Source organism: Schistocerca piceifrons, chromosome 5 (assembly GCF_021461385.2).
Source record: "Schistocerca piceifrons isolate TAMUIC-IGC-003096 chromosome 5, iqSchPice1.1, whole genome shotgun sequence".
NCBI classification, from domain to species: Eukaryota; Metazoa; Arthropoda; class Insecta; order Orthoptera; family Acrididae; genus Schistocerca; species Schistocerca piceifrons.
Window position 1 is genome coordinate 475,297,568 of NC_060142.1, and position 23,076 is coordinate 475,320,643.

The 23,076-nt window shown below is 38.8% G+C and overlaps 3 protein-coding genes across 3 annotated transcripts in view; all 3 read right to left on the bottom strand.

Moving 5' to 3' along the window:
• Positions 1-8,206: 8,206 nt before the first annotated feature.
• LOC124799088 (general transcription factor II-I repeat domain-containing protein 2A-like) lies at positions 8,207-8,632 on the bottom strand. The gene has a single exon (XM_047262626.1). It carries the CDS (start codon positions 8,630-8,632, stop codon positions 8,207-8,209), a length of 426 nt encoding a protein of 141 aa, XP_047118582.1.
• Positions 8,633-8,656: 24 nt separating this feature from the next.
• On the bottom strand, positions 8,657-18,180 carry LOC124799089 (general transcription factor II-I repeat domain-containing protein 2A-like). Its single transcript, XM_047262627.1, has 3 exons — positions 18,004-18,180; positions 9,399-9,563; positions 8,657-9,313 (listed from the first exon to the last, which is right to left on the bottom strand). The coding sequence occupies exons 1-3, from the start codon at positions 18,178-18,180 to the stop codon at positions 8,657-8,659; spliced, it is 999 nt and encodes a 332-aa protein (XP_047118583.1).
• A 2,524-nt stretch (positions 18,181-20,704) lies between these two features.
• The window catches only part of LOC124798174 (2',5'-phosphodiesterase 12), a 57,150-nt gene continuing 54,778 nt past the window's right edge, over positions 20,705-23,076 (bottom strand). The window contains exons 6-8 of the mRNA XM_047261458.1: positions 22,886-23,006; positions 22,545-22,696; positions 20,705-20,859 (exon numbers count right to left, since the gene is read on the bottom strand). Coding sequence (XP_047117414.1) covers positions 20,746-20,859; positions 22,545-22,696; positions 22,886-23,006 — 387 coding nt within the window. The 3' untranslated portion in view covers positions 20,705-20,745. The remainder of the gene's footprint in view (positions 20,860-22,544; positions 22,697-22,885; positions 23,007-23,076) is intronic.

The following is a 23,076-nucleotide window of genomic DNA, read 5'->3' on the forward strand; positions in this document are numbered from 1 at the left end:
AGTTTTTGCGGCCACAATAATAATGTGATCTGCAAGAATGTAAAAAATGGGCCTTCACCAGCTGAGATGTAACTATCTCAACAAATTGATTGAACTAAACAAATGCAGAACTACTCATTAATTTAGAGATGAAATGTTGTTACAAAAATGTTCATGAAATTTACATAACTTTAGATCTGCATTCTTGATGTGTAGCTTAGCTGCAAATACTCCTGAGCTCTTCTGCTGTGTTACTATACGTGCAAAACTAAATGTGTGATGTATGGAATAAATTCCAGGCACAGATTTTCCACAAGATTGCTTTATTCACATGCAGGATGTTCGGTGGCAAAAAATATGTAAAGAAAGTTCTACATGCTGTGCAGTTGCTGGTTTGTAACAAACTGCCTCCCTGCTGTAAGCAAACCGCTGGTATTTATATGATTTACAACCACTGACAATCAGAATTTACAAATTTCATGAAATGTAAGTTAAAGGTGTGTAACAAAATTAATTCACATACAATAGAAAAATAATGCATTACAATTTTGTGTAGACACAGTCATAATTAAGTTAAGAATTCTGAAGTAATTTACAAGTTTCCAGAAAATAAGAATACATATTACATTCTAGTTAATTATAGTCCAAAGTAGGAACAAAAAGTATTCCTGCCATTTGTATGAATTGCAGATATGTTTATCAAAAATAGCTAGCAGGTTTGCCAAAAATAAATTTGTAAGCTGCAGAAATATGCTTTCTTTAGGTAGGTTATTACAGTTCTTCAGAAATATTAATTAACAGACTCATTGCTGTAGCAAGTTTAGATCAATAACTTAGTAATATTTGTAGCATATTCGCAAACTTGTTATTGAGTGCAGAATACAATAGCAAATTCAGATGTTACATTAGTTGCCTTAAAAAGCCTAATTACTGGTATAGGTGCATTGTAGCATCGTAAACAATTAAGCATAAAATAAATGTAGTCTCTTCAGGTGGTGGTAAAGGATGCTCCAGGAGCTGTTTTATTACATACAGGACACCAGTTTCTTAGAACTCTACAGATGGGAAGTGGTGTTACATGTCCTTGGTTCTCATCATCTACCTGGCCTTTATTTACATTAATTTCTTTGTTGTATTTCTTTCTGTACCCTCTTTTCATTTTCTATATCTTTTATGATCTGACCTGTCTATTCACCCCCCCCCCCCCCACTCCACCTCTTAACTTTCTGTTCTTATTAAATCATGTGTGGTGTTTTTTCAGTTATCTCTGTATTGCATATTCCCCTATCTTCCACCTTTAAGCTCGCAGGTTCTCAAATCTCATCTGGTGTAGTCTCCCATGACCCTTGGTTCTGGGCAACTTTTCCAGACTCTCCCCATTTCCATAACCCCACCATTCCTTTCCCTTCATCCATTCCTTCCATTTTATATGTGTGTTCTCCTGATGCCATTCGGCAAGTAGAATTTTTATCAGTCCCATTATATTATACCACAATATAAGGAAAAGAGAGATTGCTATTCACCATAAATATGACATATTAGGCAGGGACTAGACTGCCAGCAGGCACAGAATTGGGAGGCTGGGAACAGAAAGTGGAGAGTGAAAAAGGAGAGGAGTGGAGAAGGGGAAAGATGGGTGGATGCGTTAGCAGAGAATGGCACTCAAAGAGGGTGGGAGACGAGAATAGGCAGGAGGTGATTAGGACAGAGGGGCTAGAAACTGTTGAGTGTAGAGTGTGGGGACAGTAGGTTACCATAGGTTGAGAATGGGATAATTTTGGGGGCAAAGAATGTGTTCTAAGTATAACTCCTGCTCAGTTCTAAAGCTGGTGGTGGAGAGGAGGATCCAGATGGCTCAGGTAGCAAAGCAGCTATTTAAATCCAGAATGTTATTCCATAGGGTTGGTAGACATTTGGTTGGTAGCCGTACCGATATAAAAAGCTGTGCATTGATTGCAGCAGTGCTAGTATTTGATATGGCTGCTTTCACAAGTGGCCCGACCTCTTGTGGGGTAGAATTAGCCTGTGACAGGACTGGAATCGGAAGTGCTGGGGGGAGTGGGATTAGGCAGGTCTTGCATCTGGCTCTTCCGACAGGGACATGATCCCCATAGCAACAGGCGGGATTAGAAAGTGGCGTAGGGATGGACTAGGATGTTGTGAAGTTTGGGTGGACGATGGAACCCCACTTTAGGAGGGGCAGGAAGGACCTTGAGAAGGATGGACCTCTTTTCAAAGCACAATGATAGGTAATCATAGCCCTGGCGAAGAACATGGTTCAGTTGTTGGCAGTCTGGGTTGGTATTGGCTGACAAAGGGGCACTCCTTTATAGCTGTTATTTGGGGGTTGTAGGATGACTGGGTGGGGGGGGGGGGGGGGGGTGAAGGGAAATGGCATGGGAGATCTATTTGTGGTATAGTGCCTGTCTTTGAAGGCTTTGGTGAGACCCACAGCATACTGTGGCAAGGGAGTTCTCGTCACTGCAAATATGCCATCCCTGGGTGGTCAGGCTGAATGGGAGGGAATTTTTGGTGTGGAAAGGATGACAGTTGTTGAAATGCATGTACTGTTGGTGGTTGGTGGATTTAATGTTGACATAGGTGTGGACGGGGCCATCAGAGGAGAGGGTCAACGTCCAGGATAGCGCACACTGGGAGGAGGACCAGATGAAGTGGATGGGAGAGAATGTGTTGAGGTTGTGTAGGAATGAAGATAGTGTTTCTTGGCCCTGAGTCCTGATCATGAAGATATCATCAATGAACCAGAACCAGACTAGGATTTTGGTAGGCTAGGAAGGTCTCTTCTAGACGGCCTGTAAATGGGTTGGCAGACGAGGGTGCCATGCAAGTGCCAATGGAGGAGAGGTTCTACGAATGGTCAATTACATTACAGTCTACTTTTGACCTAGTGTTATGTTGCCACTACCTGAAGGGCAACTGGTCATGTACAACAAATTAATGTAAGTTATGCCTCCCCCCTCCCCTCCCCCTGATATAATGATTTCCATAAAAGATCCACTTCTGTTCAGAGTAGACATTAAACATAGCTCAGTTACCTCTCTCAATAGTTCAGAATAAAGCATCTCAGTGATTTGTGTGTGTGTGTGTGGGGGGGGGGGGGTGTCCTGATATGATAGCCAGTAAAGAGAAAGTAAGAAAGTACTTCCACTAAATAAATTTATCACATACTATCTGTGCCCCTTGGTGTTACCCACAGATAAACATATATAACAAACCATCCACACATATGTGCCATCACAAAAGTTATCTTTTGAAGGTATTGAGGTACAAACCATTTGCAGCCCGGCACACGACACGACATTGGGAGGGAAGGTGGTACCTTACACCGAGACGAGACGAGACAATGGGAGAAGCTGACAGAATACGTCGTTCACAAGTCACTCATTTACTTAAGGAAAAAATTCTTTATGCGGCAAAATAGCAGATTAAAAAATGAGTCAGGAAAGGGAGTCAATAATTTTATGATAGTTTCCAACATGCCTACCACGGAAAAAATAGTAACTGTCTTGGCGTATGTGTGTGTGTGTGTGTGTGTGTGTGTGCGCGAGTGTGTGATAATAATAGCAAGCCTTATTAAAAGCCTACCACGTTCTCCATTTACAGATTTGATGTGTCTCTGGCATACAGCATTTAAATGAAAATAGTAACTGTCTTGGCGTGTGTGTGTGTGTGTGTGTGTGTGTGTGTGTGTGTGTGTGTGTGTCATAATAATAGCAAGCCTTATTAAAAGCCTACCACGTTCTCCATTTACAGATTTGATGTGTCTCTGGCATACAGCATTTAAATGACACTGTCATTGGGTGTCTTTAAGCATCTCAGAAGCTATAAGATATGCCCGAGGCTCAGCAGCTCATTAGCAATGGCCTTGTATGGAAGTATTGTGTAATATAGAACATATTAAACGTTAAAAGCATTTTCACAAATAAGATACAGTTTAAAAGTCAAAGAGGAAATAGCGTTTTCTAAGAGTACTTGTTGTTCCACATTTCACATCAGTATTGTTCAGATAAATAAATGTTGTATAGTGCACAATTTTTTAAAAAAAGAAGAAGAAGAGCTAATTCTGTTCAAAAAATTTTCCAAATCCAATTAGCAATTTCAGCGTGAAGGAGTAACAAACATACTCACACATAAACTTTCGTATTTATAGTATATACGGGATTCCTTGCAGACGTGGATAATGGGGCCAATATAGACCATGCCAAATGTGTAAAGAGGTTCCATTCTGGAAGCTCCCAAGCCACTTTTTCAAATTCCTTGATTACAAAATGGCAACTGACTAGCACAAGAAACAAACCAAACCAAGTTTGTTGCTTGATGAAATTGTTCAGGTAAACATTGCTTTTACAATGATGATGCATGACAGGACAGTCTCTCCAGAAGAAAAATTAATTATATGTGTTGTGCATCGAGATTTAAAATGCCCATTCTTCTTGGCTGAAAAAGAGAGTACCTGTCAGCTCGTTCCTCAAGATCAGTGTGAATGAGCTTTCTGTAGGCATACTCTGCTAATGCTATGTTCATTACCCATTCGACAGCCTAGTGACAAAATGATTCCATCACCCTCCATTTTCATGGTAAATTGAATATTTGGATAAAGAGAGTTTAAAAGATGAATCAAAAAATTACTAACACTCGATGCCTTGGAGTGATACATCAAAGGTTTTACATACATCCAAAAAGTGGAGAGTATCTGTGATTGATAGTTCGCCATCCTGTACCCATAGCATTGCACTCTGTCTGTTTGTAAAATGTTGGCGACAAATGAGCTGCGAGTAATTAATAAGTACTGGTATTATAGACACTGTAAATAACGGTGATACATTTTGTCTTCCTCCACACAGTGAACTGCAAGTAATGGAAATTGACTATGAAAATCCTACATTTGTGATAGGAGTAGCTTTACTGCATGAAATGCTCAACAGAATTTTACACCTTACTATGGTATTTATAACTATCCAAACTCTATAGAGAACCTGTCTTCTGCAGTGGGCTTTTTTGAAATTTGGTTTGCCACATCAATGTGGGTTCCAAAACATTTTTGATTATTTGTGTTTCCCCCTTCATACTACTGTTCCATTCTTCGCATGAATAGATGACTGTGATATTATTTGCTTTTCAGTGGTCACAGATCTTAAATTTCAGTTATGTAGTTTATTTTTCTACATGTAGATTCAATATAATATAGGAAGTTAATGAATGTCATTATGTTTGAGGAATAACTTCAGTATAAAAAAGGCAGTTAACTTGTAAGCAGTCAGGATGGCTGGCCAGTACTTACCTTCAGCACTGCCCAGACATGCACTGAATGAATGCTACATAGAATAATCATTAATATTAAAAACTCCTTCAGTTACAAATTGACATGCAGGTTGTTTGTGTATTAAATAATTTATAATCAACTTTATTTAAAGTTCTGTTATAAATGTGTATTGTTACCATGAATTTATTGAAATTCTAACAGATCTTAAATTCCACACATAAAAACAATGGAAAATCCAGGATGGAATGTAATAATATTCTGAAAAGGAAAGTTGCTACTCACCATATAGAGGAGATGCTTAGTCACAGATAGGCACCACAAAAAGACTGTCACAAATATAGCTTTTGGTCAGTAAGGCCTTCATCAAAACTAGATGACGCAGGCACACACACACGCACACACACACACACACACACACACACACACATATATATATGTATGTGTGTGTGTGTGTGTGTGTGTGTGTGTGTGTGTGTGTGTGTGTGCAAACTCAACTCACATACACGACTGTAGTCTCAGGCAAACTCCAGCCCCGAAAGTGAATCTAATGATGTTAGGAATTGTGTAGTAAAAAGTGTGATGGTCTTACAGCATCATAATGCAGCATTGTCCAATTCCACAAGAACTTATGTCCAAAAATCTTTTGCCAGGCTGAAAAGGCCTTGGATCATTTTATCTTTCTATTGAAACAAGTCTTGTGTGTATCACTGTATGAGACAAATAGGTCCCATCTGTTGCTACTTGCACAATGTATTGGCTATTGAACAATGTGCCTTCTGAGTATACTGTACAATGTTTTTGTATTGCTATGTGCACTTTTTGTATTGTGTGTCCTCATTCTACTTATCCTGCTTTTGTAAATCATACTCATTGAAATGAGATGAAGAGTTTGGTATTCCCATACTTTCTTCCATATGTACCTCTACCTGCAGAATAGAGCAGCATTTTAAAGAAAGCCCGGGTGTGGGTGTTCTGCAATCAAAAGACTGTCCACAAACACTGAGGAATGATTCAGGAATGTGTCGTTCAGACCAAGGTGTAATACATTACGCTGCTGATGTGTTCACTCCAGAATCTTCAGACCAACTTCAAATGCAGCATATTCCTTTGTGGAATGAAAAATGTAGTAAAGGAAATCATTGCAGAAGTTCCTGAATTTTGTGAACAGTCTCAATATACAAATACACACAAGCACATATTGTACCAACCAAATTCAAATACAGATATGAAGTCCACCTACTTGAGCTGGCAGTTACTACAGCATGTAAACCATGTTGGCAGATCTCAATACACCACAAAACTAACTTCCTTCAAATTTCCCCCATTTGCCTGGATGCAGTGCTGAAGGCATTGTGGGAAGGCTTCTATGATCCATGATATCCTGCGGAATGGTGGTTATTTCACAGTGAATGGTAGTTTATTTTTGTCAGTTGTCTGCAAACAATTCGCAAAAGTCCTTGTCTTCACATAAACCCAGAGGAAATAATCTGGAGCTGTTAAATCAGATTTCCATCACATCACTGAAGCAGGATACCACATGGTTTGAAAATATTTATTGGAGTATAGCTATACTTTGGCATGTTGTGTAAGCCATTGTACCATCCTGCTGAAACCATATGTTGTTCAGCAACCCTCTAGTGTGCCATTTTAAAATGAGGAACCTGCGCACCATAATACAACTGTGGATTTTCCTGAGATTAATAGCAGAAGTATTGTTTACTAACATGCCCAGTCATGAAAACGTTTGTTGGATCAGACATTAGCAGTTGTTGGCGAAATAGTGGTTCTCCGTTAAGCATTGCAAGAAAGTCAGTGCAGTTGATAAGTCTGCTTTGCCTATCCATGTCTCAATTCTTGAACCATCTCCAGTTTATTTCACCAGCAAGTGCTGCAGTGGACAGTGCAAATTTTGTGAATGTCTAGGATTGTGTTCCAGTGACAAACGCACTCGTTTCAGGTTCTCGTAAGTCCAAATATTTCTTCCCCACCATATAGACTGTTAGTTGAAGAAACTTACAATTGTTTCTCCACTGTCTAACTCACCTGAGAATACTGTGCCTCTTGGGTACAGCCAAATGGCAAGATATAGCCAAACTGCAATTATTATTGTTATGTCACAGTGTCTGCTGAGATTTCGTCATGGAACCAGTTCAGATAAAGGCTTTTACCACTGAATTCCCAACAGCAGACTACTACTCAATGGCATACTACTTACATCAGGCTGTTCCAGCTCGTCGGCTCCGTTGTGAGCCGCGGAGCGCTCCCTGCTCCAGGGAGCCGTGTCACTCGCTGTGACCATTCAAGTGGGCCGGCACGTGGCTCAGCTGGCTGAGGCAGGCGGCAAGGCGAGCGTTTTGATGTGCCAGCCGCGTCTTACAACATCGACAACCTCATACTCTCAGCTGCTAAGACGTGGTGACATGCTACACCAGAAAATTTCCCATGTCCAGGAAATAAATAAGAAACAACTGTTTTACAAGAAATTGCATACTAAATTTATTGGGCCTCTGTAGCTTGACATTTTCTTTTCATTACAAGATCGGAAATATCAGGCGTCAAAGTGTTCCCAGCGTTAATGAGGAGAATGGCCTTCAGTGTTGCATCCTGAAGAAACGATCGTTCCTTACTTTTTACTCTTTTCGTTGCTCAGAAAAGCTGCTCACAACAATACGTAGATCCAAACAAGCACATGATCTGAGCGGCATTGTTGTGAAGCTTGGGAAACGTTTTTTTCCTGTAATGAACGATACCATCGTGACAAGTCCAACGTGTTGTAGTACCTCTCTTTCAACAAAGTTGAATTTTGCAAATCAATAATCTGCAACTGAAGTGACGATGAAAAGTCATCGGGGGAATCTGAAAAAGGAGTGCTGAACACTTCAAGTTCCATTTCCAAACTAGTGAGGTCTCGGAAACGTCTTTCAAACGACCTGATGAGCTGCTTTAACTTTGCTTGGTAATCGCCGAAAGTAGTAGCTTCAGGTAGTTTAAAGAAGCAAGACGATTGAAGAACGTTAAATGTCCATTATTCATCTGCCTCTCAAATAAACGTAACTTTTCCATGAAGGCTTTTATCTGGTCGTGCATGTCAACGATTAGCTGCCCTTTGCCCTTCAATGACAGATTTACATTATTCAAATGCATAGTTATGTCAGCTAGGAACGCCAGGTCTGTTATCCAGTTTATATCTTTCAGACAATGCATTTCTTCCCCTTTCATTTCGAGAAAAAGGGATATTTCCTCATGAATGGCAGAGAAAACATCAAGAACTTTTCCCCGACTCAGCCAACGAACTGTACTGTGGTAAGGTATATCCCGACACTCCGCTTCCATATCTTTCAGGAATCCTTTGAATTGGCGATGATTCATACCGTGACGCCGCACAAAATTCACTCACTTCACGACATTTTTCATTACGCCACCTAGCTCTACTGTTTCAGCACACAGTGCCTCTTGGTGAATAAAACATTCAAGAGTCAAAATGTCTTTTCCGAATTCGTCCCTGAGTTTATTTTTCAAACGAGAAGCAAAACCTTGGTGACGCCCGATCATTTGTGGTGCACGGTCTGTCGCTACAGAATGGAGCTTATCCCACAGCAAATTCATATTGTCCACTGATTCACAAACAGCTTCAAAAATGTCACGTCCTGTTGCGATGTAATCGAGTGGTAACACCTCCAAGAATTCTTCACTTACTTGCAGCTCCATGTCGACATCACGCACAAAGACTGCAAGCTGAACACAGTCCGATATGTCGGTGCTTTTGTCATGCGCTAGCGAAACTGCAACAAAGCTCTCAGTCTTTTTGCTGAGTTGTGTCTCTAAATCCGCTGCCATGTCCAGGATTGGACGAGACATTGTTTGCTTCGACAGGCAAACCCCTTCAATTGCCTGCACCTCACTTGGAAACAAATATTCTGCAACTGCTACCATGCATGATTTTACGAGAGACCCCATTGAAAACAGCTTGCCACTCGTTGCAATGATGTGAGCCACCCTGTAACTTGCTCGAATTTCAGATTCAGTAGTGTTTTCTCCGGTCTCATTCACCTGAAAATTATAAACGCATTACAGAAAATGAACTATGTTGCATGTTTTGATACCCTCCGTATCACGAAACCGTTCTTAAACTTACGTCTCCTGGTATGTCGTTCTTAAGCCTGGCTACCGGTTCTCTGCGTGCAAGGCCTTCTACCTGATCGTAGTGCGCTGGGTGAAGACGTGTATAATGTCGTCGTATATTGTACCTCTTCGCAGAATTAAATACTTTATGACATGCAAGGCCCAGTGGACGATCATCCTTCTCAATGAATAGAAAGGTATCCTGCTATAGAGGTACAGGGCTCCCGCGGCTAGTCATAGCTGTCATTGGATTATTGTGTCAGTTGCGACTGCTTGCGGTCAGGGGGCAGTGAGTTCACTTTCCCCCTCCACGCGGGCTCCGAGCTGCCGCAGTGAGCGCTCCGGCTCCCTGGAGCTCAGTTGGAACAACCTGACTTACATAATTCCCTCCTTCCTCCTATTCAGTGACATACGCATGAACAGCATACAGTACACATTCTGCCAGGTTTACCAACTGAAATTGGTAGATACAATAAGCACCATCTTGTATTAGTGGAACAAAAATTGTTTGTTTGCTTTTCCCCTCCAACCAAGAAGTGGCAAGAATCCAGGATCATGAAGCCTACATTAGATTGGGACATCACGAGATAGAATTTCAAATTCCAAAGAGTTATGAAGCATGATAGATGGAATAAAACAATTCAGAGTTTTACTTCTTGAAGAGGAATATGTCCAATGAAGTGCGTGATTGCATTCTATGTCACAAGCATAACTTAGGAGAAGGCATATTGTTATTACGTTGTTTGCAGCAGAAACCCATTTTTGGTGGAATTTTTTTATATGAAAGCTCACTGAAAACTCAAAGATTTTTAAATAAAACAAATGTTATTAACATTCTATATTTTTATTCTTCGTGTTTACACATTTGCAGCCCTCTGCTGCTAGAAGGCTCTGAATTGCAGCACATAACATTGCTGTGTTGGTGCATGAGAAACAGTGTGCTGTAATCGAGTTTCCAATTTGAAGCATTTGTGCATACATGGAGCATGCCAATGCCAAATCCCATGAGCGCTCTGACATTGGCAACAATTCGATGACATCGGTTCACTGTCGCTGATCATCTCCTTACAGTCCCAACTTGGCCCCATACAATTTTCATCTGTTTCCAAAACTTAAAGAACACCTTCGAGGACTACTTTAATTTGATAGTGATGAAGTGGTGCAAGCAGAGGTCACATGGCTCAGTCAACAAATTCAAACATTCTACAGTGACTGTATCAACAAACTGGTCTCTTGTTAGGACAGATGTGTTTATCACAAGGGTGACTGTTATTGTTGTGGTTTTCAGTCCAAAGACTGTTTTGGTGCAGCTCTCTGTGCTACTTTATTGTGTGCAAACCTCTTCATCAGGGTGACTATGTTGAGAAATAAATATGTAGACATGAAGATGTAGAAAGTGCTCTAAGAGTTTTCACATGAAGAATTCAGTTACATTACTTTTCAGCACCTGATATATTGGTAGTCAAAAAGTTTTTGCATTTGGTCATTTTCATGTAACTTGTATGCTATAAAAGTATACCTTACAAGTCAACATCAAATTGAATATTTATCAAAAATATGTCTTTCTTGGTACAATTTGTTTTAATTAGATGTCACTGAATAACATAGCAGCAATTAAAATCTCCTGGAAATGCTAATATTAAAGACAGTCTTTAATAGAACAATCCATTGTACTGAAATACTTTAATGGATAGAGGTATGAAACAGTGAACTCAATATCAAGATATAATAGGTTTGGATCCCACTTACTGTAATTTTTTTAATGCACCTGCAAATTTTCTGAAAGATTGAGACTATGTTATTAATTTAATACAAATATGTCTTTTCATATTCGATGTTATGTATATGCAAAAGTACTTTCTGTCAGGATCGTTTGTTTTCATAAACATACCAAGCAATTGCACACTGCGTTTTATGCCCCTGCCTGATTCAATCATAACTCAGTATTTATTCATTCATTCAAAAAAACTTTCCAGGTTGTGAAGTATACAATTCCTTGTGGATTAGATTGTGATGGGGGTTATGTTGAGCTGGGTTGGATGGGTAGAGGGGGAGAGGGATTGGGGGTGGGTGGCAGTGACTTGTAAGGATGCACCCTGTTCGCCAGCAAGGAATGCAGTGAGGGAGGGGTGGCAGATTCATGGGACAGCCCACATGAAGTATCTTTTACCTTGCAGTTACAAACAGGCCAGATGTTATCGAAGGCAACAGTATAGAGATGGAGATTAGTGGTTATGGAAGTTAATCAGTCAGGAGGACAAAGAGAATATTTCTGCTAGAAGAGCAGTTGTTAACATCTCCCTTAGACAATGAACTGCAATCATTTAGTTCCAGAATGATGAACATAGAGGAATTGGGGGCAAAGTTTAAACAGATCGTAAATCATGCTCTGGACAAGTGTGTCTCTAGTAAGTGAATTAAGGAAGGAAAAGACCCACCATGATTTAATAATAAAATCTGGAAAATGCTGAGAAAGCAAAGGCTGTTGCACTCTCAATTCAAAAGAGGACGAGCAAGTGGCAACTGACAAAGATAGTAGAGATTCATGAGTCTGTGAGAAGATTTATGCGCGAAGCATAAAAAGCTACCACCGTCATTACCTTGGCTAAAGATCTGGTGGAGAACCAGAAAAAATTCTGGTTCTATCTAAAATAGTTAAGCTTGTCTAATGGTTCCATCCTGTCACTAGTTGACCAGTCTGGTTTGGCAGTAGAAGATAGCAAAAAAGGAAGGCTGAAGTTTTAAATTCCATATTTAAGGAGAATCATACAAATATACCATCGTTTGACTATCACATAGAATCCTGTTTGGATGACATAGTAATGAGCATCCCTGGCATACAGAAATAACTGAAAGAGTTGAAAAAAATAAGTTGCCAGGTACGGATGGAATCCCATTTCGGTTTTACAAAGAGTACTCTATGTCATTGGCCCCTTACTTAGTTCGCACTTACCGCAAATCTCTCAACCAGCACAAAGTGGCAAGCGAATGGCAAAAAGTGCCAGTGACTCTTGTGTATGAGAAGGGTGAAAGAACAGACCAATAAAATTACAGACAAAGATGAGGTGACTTACCGAACGAAAGCGCTGGCAGGTCGATAGACACACAAACAAACACAAACATACACACAAAATTCAAGCTTTCGCAACAAACTGTTGCCTCATCAGGAAAGAGGCAACAGTTTGTTGCGAAAGCTTGAATTTTGTGTGTATGTTTGTGTTTGTTTGTGTGTCTATCGACCTGCCAGCGCTTTCGTTCGGTAAGTATATATATATATATATCAGGTTATCAAGGTTGAATATGTTAGTGGAAGAATAATGATGATGAGACTGAAAGGGAAAAAGAAAGACTTAGTTATCATCCAGGTCTATATGCCAACAAGTAATCATTCAGATGAAGAGGTAGAAGAATGTTATGATACAATAGAAAACTTAGCAGAGAGAGAGAAAAGAAATGCATGTATTGTTATAATGGGTGCTTGGAATGCCGTAGTTGGCGAAGGACATAAGGAAAAGTTCTGGGAAAATTTGGACTGGAAGAAAGAAGTGAGAGAGGGCAAAGATTGTTGGAATACTGCAATGAAAATTTCATGGTAGTTGGAAATACTCTATTTGATAACCACAAAAGACAATGATATACTTGGATATCTCAATTTGACAACAAAAGATATCAAATTGATTACATAATGATACAACAAAGATACTGAAATTGCCTAAAGAGTGTCAAAAGCTATCCAGGGGCAGATATTTATTCAGCTCATATATTAGTAATATCTGAGGTTCTAGTTAAATTGAAAATGACCTGGAAAGGACAGAAGAGGGAGCACATTAACTTTGCGAAACTGAAAGACAAAGGCAATTGTGAAAAATTAAAAATCATGATGAAGGTACAGGAAACGGAATGCACAGAAGGAAGATGTGATCGTTTTAAAAATGGGATCAAAAAGGCAGCTAAGGAAATGCTTGGAGTCAAGGAGAGGAAAAAAGTAAAGAAAGTATGGGTAACAGCAGATATGATAACTAAGATGGACGATCACAAGAAATGGAGAACTGTAAACTCAGAAGAACGGAAGTGAAACTACAGGAGGTTAAAAAGGGAGACAGAAAAAGCAAAGGAGAAATGGTTGACAGAAAAGTGACAAGATAGAGAAATTAGAGAAAGAAGGAAAGTATGGTTTGATGTACAAAGAAGCAATGGATTTGATTCAGGGAAAAGAGAAACAACAATGGACTAAAGGAAGTAGAGGCAGCAGATAGTAAAATGGTGAGTGAACCCCAAGAAATATTGAGAAGATGGGAAGAATATATAGAATGGCTATACGCTGCAGACAGGCGACCAAGTGAAGAAGATCGTGAGATAGAAGAAGAAGATAAAGTTGCAGATGATGACAAAGGAGATGCAATAATAACTAGTGAGATTGAAGACTCTATGAAGGAGATGAAAAACAGAAAGAGGACGCTCAACAGAAGGCTACATGGAAAGCTGAATTGCATAATAGGTGACAAACAATTTTGTTTCAGGTGAGGACTGGGAACTAGGGATGCCATTGGGCTACTGAGAGTGATAGGGGAGATATATATGGAGAAGAAAAGGAAGGTGTATGTTGTGTTCATTGATCTTGAGAAGGTTTTTGCCTGTGTCAGATGGGACAAACTGATGCAAATCTTAAGGAAACATGGAGTTGACGGCTAATTAGAATTTTATATTTGAAGCAGGGAGGAAGAGTAAGAATAGGAGGTGTGATGAGTGAAGAAATTGAACTGGGAAGATGTGTAAGACAAGGTGGTTGTTTATCACCAACACTGTTCAACATATATCTGGAGGAAATTATTAGTGAAAGTTTTGATGGAAGGAGAGGAGTTTGTATAGGGGGCCAGAGAGTGACATGGTTGTGATGGCAGAGAGTGCAAGAGAGATGGAACAAATGTTAGATGATCTAAACACAAAATTAGAAGAATATGGAATGAAGATTAACAAGAAGAAAACGAAAAGCATGGTAATTGGAGGAAAGGGGAGAAAATGCCATATGAAAATAGGGGAAGAGGAAATAGAGCAAGTAAATAACTTCAATTACTTGGGAAGTGCAATAATGGATGATATGTATTGCTCAACAGAAATTATGAAAAGAATTGCAATGGCAAAAGAAGGATTCAAGAGGAGACAGAAATTACTGTGTGGACCACTAAACAAAGATCTGAGGAAAAGACTTGCCAAATGCTACATCTGGAGCGTTGCACTATATGGTGCGGAGACCTGGACATTGAGGAAGGAAGATTAAAGAAGATTGGAGGCACTAGAGATGTGGATATGGAGAAGAATGGAAAAAGTGAAGTGGGAAGACTGAGTAAGGAATGAAGAAGTATTAAGAAGAGTTGGAGAAGACAGAAACATTCTGAAAGTCATCAGAAAGAGGAAACGGAACTGGATTGGACATTGTTTGAGGAGGGACTGTTTATTGAAGGAAGAAATAGAAGGAATGGTGGAGGGAAAGAGAAAAAAAGAAGATATCAAATGCTGGACAATATCAAAGGAGGCAAATGTTCAGAAATGAAAAGACTGGCTATGGACTGACAAAAGTGGAAGAGGCTTAACCCATGACAAGACCTGTCGTAAGGCAGAATACCATACACATGCAATATCCTTAACATCAGTTTGCTTCAGAATTCTAGAGCATATCCTGAGTTAGAATATAATAAATTTCCTACAGACTGAAATCCTCAAGTCCACGAATCAGCATGGTTTTAGAAAGCATCGCTCGAGTGAAACCCAGCTTGCTCTTTTCTCACATGATGTACTGTTAACTATGATGGGCAACAGGCAGATTCCATATTTCTAGATTTCCGAAAAGCATTCAACATGGTACCCCACAGCAGATTGTTAACAAGGTACGTGCGTATGGAATAGCCTCCCAGATGTGTGACTGGCTCGAAGACTTCTTAAGTAAAGAACCCAGTACATTGTCCTCAACAGCAAGTGTTCATTGGAGACAGGGGTAACATCAGGAGCACACCAGGGAAGTGTGATAGGACTGTTGCTATTTTCTTATACTTAAATGATCTGGCAGACAGGGTAGGCAGCAATCTGTAGTTGCTGGCTGATGATGCTGTGGTGTACAGGAAGGTACCAAAGATAAGTGACCTAGACAAAATTTCTAGTTGGTGTGATTAATGGCAGCTGGCTCTTAATGTAGAAAAATGTTGAGTTAATGCAGACTAGTATGAAAAACAAACCCATGACATTTGCATACAGCATTGGTAATGTGCTAAATGGTCAACTAGTTCATTTGTAAAGGCGACCACATATAGGATGCTAGTGTGACCTATTCTTTAATACCACTTGAGTGTTTGGGATCTGCACCAGGTCGGATTGAAAGAAGACATCAAAGCAATTCAGAGGCAAGCTACTAGATTGTTTTGTTGGTAGGTTCAATCAGCATGCAAGTATTACAGACATACTTCGGGAGCAGAGAAGAAGACATTCATTTCGAAGAACACTACTCATAAAGTTTAGAGAACCGGCATTTGAAGCCGACTGCAGAATGATCTTACTGCCGCCAACATACATTTCGTGTAGAAACCATGAAGATAAGACACAGGAAATTACGGCTCACAGGGAGGCATATAAACAGTCTTTTTTCCCTCACTCTGTCTGCCACCGGAACAGGAAAGGAAACAACTATTTGTGGTACAGGTCACCCTCCGCCACACACTGTATGATGGCTTGCAGAGGATGTATGTAGATGTAGAGGCATATGATGCACATGTCAGAGCCGATGTGGAGTGATGCACGCTGAAGAGACATGAGGTAGTGAATTGAGGGGGGACAGGATGGAGGAAGGGGAAACTGTTGGGTGAAAGGTGTGTGGACAGTGGGTTACCAGAGATCGAGGCCTGGATTACTATGGAGTGGAAGGTGTGTTTTAAGGATAACTCTCATCTGCACAGTTCAGAGAAACGGATGGTGGTGAAGTAGCCACTTAAATTGAATATGTTTTGCCACCAGTTTGTCAGTTTTGTTCTTTGCAACAGTTTGATGGTGGCCATTCATCCTGCTGGGCAGCTGGTTGGTAGTCTTACGTAAATAGCTGTGCATTGTTTGCAGCTATACGACAAGGCTGCTTTCACTGGTGGCCAGTCCTCTGATAAGAGTAGGATATAGGCTGAAGTAGAAAGAGCTGGGTGGATTGTTTTTAATGAGCACTCATTTTTGTTTACTATGATTTGCAAGACAGATCTAGGCAACAACTTCCGTTGGAAAGAGCTGCAGTAGCAAACCATGATGGGAAGCACGTTCCATTTGATACACCAATTTGTTTCTAAGTGTGCACCAACCATGAATGAAACTAATTTTGGTATGCTTTGTGAGAAGAAACTATGTCGATGCCTTTTATCAGTGAATAAACTTGTCTCAGGCATGTGGAAAAAAAGGTTTTAGATTTTCAACAAAAAATCTGTGCACTCATATTAAACATTTAACTCTAGTATGCATGTTGTTGAAAAAACACCTGAATGCATATGCAGGGCCTGCTAGGCCCTGTCCTTATTTTAAATAGTTATCTTTATATACCCATCTTTTGGAGTTGAACAATTTGTTTGAAATTTACTGGCGTATTGAAATGTTACTACATTATATTAAAAGAATCTGATGGACCTGAGTAATATTTTGTTAATCCATTGATGCCCAATTTATTTTTAATTAACATATATTCTTAATTTTTGGAAAACTCTATCCTGACAAACTAATTTATGGAGTCATGAGGAAATTTTGTTCACTTAGGACCTAAATTTGAAATTTTGGGTCAACATTACACTTCCCACAATATGCTCTAGGCTTTCCTTTACAGGTCTCAAACTGGTATCTTCTTTACTTTTCACGCTTCTGGATGATGTGCCATTTCTGGTCATATCGTATGTCTGGTACATTAGTTCTGGGAAACGAGATGAGTTTTGTTGGTCTTCCTGTAGTTGACGTCATTTCAAGACTTTTCTTCTGGTATGTTCTGGCAGTCTGTCTTCTGAATTCTTTCACTTCAGAAGTAGTTCCTTCATTGCACCTCTTGAAAGCCATCTATGTGTTTACAACAGTCATATCTTACATCCTCGTAAAAAGACACCATTACCACTTTTTTACCATGCTCTGCGACTGTGTGTTTCTCTGTTAGCCAGTTGTGAAGTACAACATATCCAATGAAATTCTTGTGTGTGTTCAATGCATATGGTTGTGGAACACTGAGCTTTTCTTTCTGAAGTGAATTCCAGTGTTGGACTTTGGCAGAAGGGAGCACAATGTCAAAATTAATTGCTAGTGCAACACACTTGTCCTTCAATTTTGTGACTAAAATTTCCTTCTCTCTATCAAATCTGAACTCAAAATGACCCTTCCCTTTCTTTTTCTTTACATTATGAGGTAATAACGGCACTTTGTTCAGTTTTCCTCTTATTAAGACTAGTAAACTAATTGTTAAAAAATACTTTGTAATGGCATCATCCTGGTCTTCCCACAATGTAGAAAGATGTTGTAATGGTAACCATCAGTATCACATAAGGCCCATAGTTTATATCCAAAGTGTATGGGCTTGATTCAAACTGCTTTATAAGGTGATGTCCTTAACATATCACAATCATTTCATCAGCTGCTAGATTTTCCTGAAATTCTCTGATAATGTTGTACCAGAGCCTCTGCGAATGACTTTCAAGATTTGTGTCACTTTTATTTTTGGCCTCTTTATTATCATTGAAATGTAATGCAGATTTCCATTCAAGGTACCTGTTACAACACATTGAATCTTTCACCATTTGGCCACTAAGATCATCATTCTCAGACCAATAATTTCTTCCACTGGACAATTTACGATATCCAGCAAAGATAAAAAATCCAACAACAAATACACAAATTTCAACAGGTACAACTGATGCAAAACTAAACAAGACGTGATGGCAGCAATAACCGCATTGGGGAGGGGGGAAACTAACTTTTAAACCAACCATGTACATGGTGAAAGAGCCACAGATATGGTAAGGTTAAAATTTATTAAAAAATGAAACAGTGATAACGATATAATAAAAGACTGACTATAAGCGTCACAAAGACATGAGTAATGAATATGCAGTAAAGCGCAGACAATTTACCATACAACAGCATTCACTTTTTTTGTAGATGATTTTGTTTCACACTCTCGTATGTAGAAGTTTTGTTATGCTGTACTGCTGGGAGTACAACAGCCTATGAGTCTTTTGAATTGTGTGTGTTTCTGAATAAGATGACTTAAAAAAGATTCACACAATTTGACTGAGGTCTCAGTTCTCTGAGACTGCAAATGTGTGTGCAAGTTGTGTGTGTGTGTGTGTGTGTGTGTACTGCTGACAAAGGCCTTAATGGCCGAAAGCTATGATTGTGTGAATCTTTTTGTTGTGTCTATCGCGACTCAGCATCTCCGCTATATGGTGAGTAGCAACTTCCCTTCTCTGGTATTAAAATAACAGTATTAAATATTTTTACTAAAGTGAAATAGACAAAAATTAAGCAGAATTCCTTCATATTTTATATCATCTTGAGAGGACTGGTGTTCCCTGGAGTCGGCTGCCTGCATCTACAATTGAAGTTGAGGAAAAGAACTCAACGGTCATTTTTTGTAAACTTAACATAACGAGAAGCTTTCAGAAGATGAGAAATATAATTAAATTATGCATAGTGATTGACACAGCATAAGAAACGTCACAAGGCAAAGTAAATGAACAATAATACAATTTCATACACGCAGAACATTTCATAACAATGCAATTTTACTAATATTCTCTTTTCATTGCAAGTGAAAAGACAATTCCCAATCAATTTCTTTCATTCTTACCTTTAATTTTTGTTTATTGTAATACACCATGACAATAGAACACAGAACCACAATACCATGCAAGAATAAAGCATGTGATTGCAAAAAGCTCAAAAGTATACAGACATCTCTAATAAGCAAAGGACAGGTCTATTCTCTTTACTCTTGTACTACTTGCTGCTGCTGCTGCTAATACTTCCACATCCTCTACTACAGTTACTGTTTAATTAATAACTGCTCCTAAAAAGTGTAAAAGTCAATATGTAATAGAGAAGCACTGACAGTTTTTCGGTAAATATTTTGAATTATTCAAAAACAATTTAGCTCATACTTGATAAGAGGGGTGCTATAGGGAGAGTGGGAGACTACTGGAAAGGAGTTTGAAATCAAATCATGAATTACAGGAAAATTTAAAAAGTAAGCACCTCTGGGGTCCTGTATATGCACTGTAGAATTAAGTATCACTTCTATTATGATAAAGGAGATTCTGTGTGGAAACAACATGACTGCAAGCCACTATTGCTGACCTATCACCATACCATCTTGAAATTTTCCACATTGTGCCATTTGAGCACAGGATCTCCCATATGTGTGAGTACTGTTAACAACCAGATGCAGGGAGAACAAATTTACTGTCTGCTGTAGCAGGAAACGCCACAATCTTACTTCAAATTTTACTTCTAAAATTGTTTAATGCTAAAAGGAATGTACAGGATAACAAGTGGGCTAGTTATGAAAGCAAATATAAAGCTTTCTACGTCTTCCATAAATATTCCAGACCACACAAGCAATTACATATCATTTTGTTTAAGGTCACACTTATTTTAGAATGTGACTGTAACATTGTACTTGTAACCAGAAAGTACTCAGCAGATCTATTAAAGTACTCAGTAAGTGTTTAAGAGTGTGTTCACTTGAAGCCATTCCCATTACTACACATACCAAGCAATGCCAGAAAACTCTAAGAGAGCTTAGCATCAACATTTAAAAAGACTTGCTGGTTGCAGCAAGACATAGTACTGGAATTATTTTCTTGCTGTGTCACTCACATATGGTATAGAACTGGTAAAGGTATAGATCAGATCTTGACAAATGAAGATAATAAAAGTGTAAACTGACGCATTCTATGCTCTCTGTGTGATCCACAGAACATAAGACTAATTAATTTGTCCCCGGTCACATCAAGTAATATAATAAGTGAAGGTTTCCACTTCATGTGTAATGTAGGCATGCTCGTTCCCAAGTGCCGACCCCTAACAATCTGCCCTTTGTTAAAGTCACTTGTGTCAATGGTTTTGCCAATTTGAATCTCTCATAGCCAGTAGAATAATTACCCACTTGTCTCTGCTCTGCTTATATACTTTTCTTGCTGCATCATGTGCCTGAATGCGTTGCCATTCAGTCTTGTGATGGCCAGTGGTTGTAACATTTTCTCTACATTATTACCTGTGAGAAAATGGTCATGTTTCAGAGAATGAAATAAGAATACAGTACTCCTTATAATAATTCATTGTGTGCTTTATTTTCTCATTAATCAACTCTCTTTCCATTTCAAATCAGCTACTAGTGCTAAGTGATCTGAAGGAAAGACAACATTTGGTAATGCAGTGTGCTGTTTTAGTTCCTCTTCAGTAGGTAAAGGAACAACCTGGAAACAGAAAATAAACCATATTGAATATAAAATTTTAGATTTTTGATACATATCTGCTTACATACAGAAGAAAAACACACAAAAAAATTATGATTGGACATATCACCACAAGATAAATGATGGGTGAGGATGAGCATAATCTTGTCCACTGCCAACACACACACACACACACACACACACACACACACACACACACAGAGAGAGAGAGAGAGAGAGAGAGAGAGAGAGAGAGAGAGAGAAATCCTTGAGAACCAGGAATTACCCACGTATCGTATATAACCTTGAAAAACTGGGAAATTCAAACAAAGTACTGGAATTTAAAACATTCTACTCTACTGTAATAAACAATAAAGTCAATTTTTTTGGTATGCTTTTTGAATTCATTTTGTTTAAAAATGTGCAATGAAGAGCAGAAAAGTTTGGAGCAAATCATTTACAAAGCCTTGATGAGTCTGATAGAGACAATAACAAACACAAACATACACGGTTGCTTCATCAGGAAAGAGGGAAGGAGAGGGCAAGACGAAAGGATGTGGGTTTTAAGGGAGAGGGTAAGGAGTCATTCCAATCCCGGGAGCGGAAAGACTTACCTTAGGGGGAAAAAGGGACAGGTATACACTCGCGCACACACATACACACATCCATCCACACATATACAGACACAAGCAGACATATGTAAAGGCAAACTCTTTGCCTTTACATATTTAAATCAATTAGGTAACTGACAAGCTTGGAATACAAGTGCTGAAAATCACACTGTGGTGCACTCTTACCACAAAAAGCAATAACCCTCTTATGAGGCGTCAGCATTCATTCATGTGTATTTCCTCACACAACTTTTGTAGTAATTCATCACAATTAACCCAGTTTTGACAGAAAGTTTAAAATACTTTACTTCTGTCTTGCAATGTGTAACACATCACAGTGTCAACTCTCTCATTGTCTTGTGCTTTAATGTAAAATCAATATCTATTATTGCCCACCTCATCTTTATTCTGTAAGTAAGACATCAATGCTACTCTCAAGTCACTGCTTTACATCAAAAGGTTACTGCTGTATATAGTTTTAATGAAAGCCAGCTCAAGTCATGCACAAATACATTCCACTAAGAACAAAATGAAACTTATTGTAACTTTAGTGCAAAATATCTTATGGACTTTATACTTTAAAATTTTCAAAAAAGTTTTTATTGTTTTAATGACAACTTCTACCAAATCCTTTACCTGTTTTAAATTTTTCAGTTAAACTTCCTAAAATTAACTGATTAACAATAATACATGTAACTTTTCACAACATCTCTTTAAAACATGTGTGGTTTAAGTCAACAACAACTAACAAAATTAGTAACTCTTCTTCTTCTTCTGTCGTAATGTAACCCTTCCTTCCTCTGCTGGTAGCATACGTAATTGAAATTGTGTTGGTATTGCTATGACAGTGCTGAAAGATATTTTCAGGTTCTGGACCCTAGTTGCACATCAGTAAATCTTTAAAAATACGTTGTTACTGAAAGTAAAAAAAGATTATCAAAATTTTATTTTATTTTAAGTTCACTTGTTGTGGTCATAAAGAATGCTGACAAACCCCCCCCCCCCTTTCCCCCAAACCCTCTCCATTGATAATGCTACAGTTCGTTAATAAATAAAAGCAACATCAAATTATATCCATTAGTTTAAGTTACATACCTGTGTCACCTGTAAGTTATCTGTCTGGAAGAATATATAATCTAAACATCCAGCGAATCCTTCAGTGTAGTTTGTGAAATCTGGTGTCCCACATGCACTTGCAATATTGAATTTGTGCGATAAACAAACACCTTTCACAGTCTCTGCTTCATCTGTACAAATGAGTGGAATAGTTAACAATACAAGAGTGCACTGTATAGATGAAAGCACTCAGCACACACAAGTTCATTTAAGTCTCAAGGCAATTGTCTTTAAAGATATTACATATTTTCTTATTACAAAAGAGATTCATTAACCACTTAAGTTAAAATTACAAGATACGTAAAAGAAATATCACTTACTGCTTGACCAGTCGAGAGCATCTTCCGTAACCACCTGCTGCGTCATAAGTTGATAGACTCCACATTCTGGTGTGCTGTTGAAGTCGCCACACAAGAGAAGTGTCGCCTCTTTGTCTGGAAGCTACAAGAATAATTTAATCTACAGCATTTTTGAACCAGATACACAGTTTTGAAACATTATTTTGTGTGAC

What these genes read in the sequence shown, in the direction of transcription:
- LOC124799088 (XM_047262626.1), bottom strand. Translation starts at nt 8,632, where the DNA reads ATGAATCATCGCCAATTCAAAGGATTCCTGAAAGATATGGAAGCGGAG.
- LOC124799089 (XM_047262627.1), bottom strand. Translation starts at nt 18,180, where the DNA reads ATGGTGAAAGATTCAATGTGTTGTAACAGGTACCTTGAATGGAAATCT. An exon ending in TAGCAGCTGATGAAATGATT is followed by an intron (nt 9,564 to 18,003) that starts GTGATATGTTAA and finishes TTCATTGAGAAG; the next exon opens with GATGATCGTCCACTGGGCCT. An exon ending in AGAACGACATACCAGGAGAC is followed by an intron (nt 9,314 to 9,398) that starts GTAAGTTTAAGA and finishes TATAATTTTCAG; the next exon opens with GTGAATGAGACCGGAGAAAA.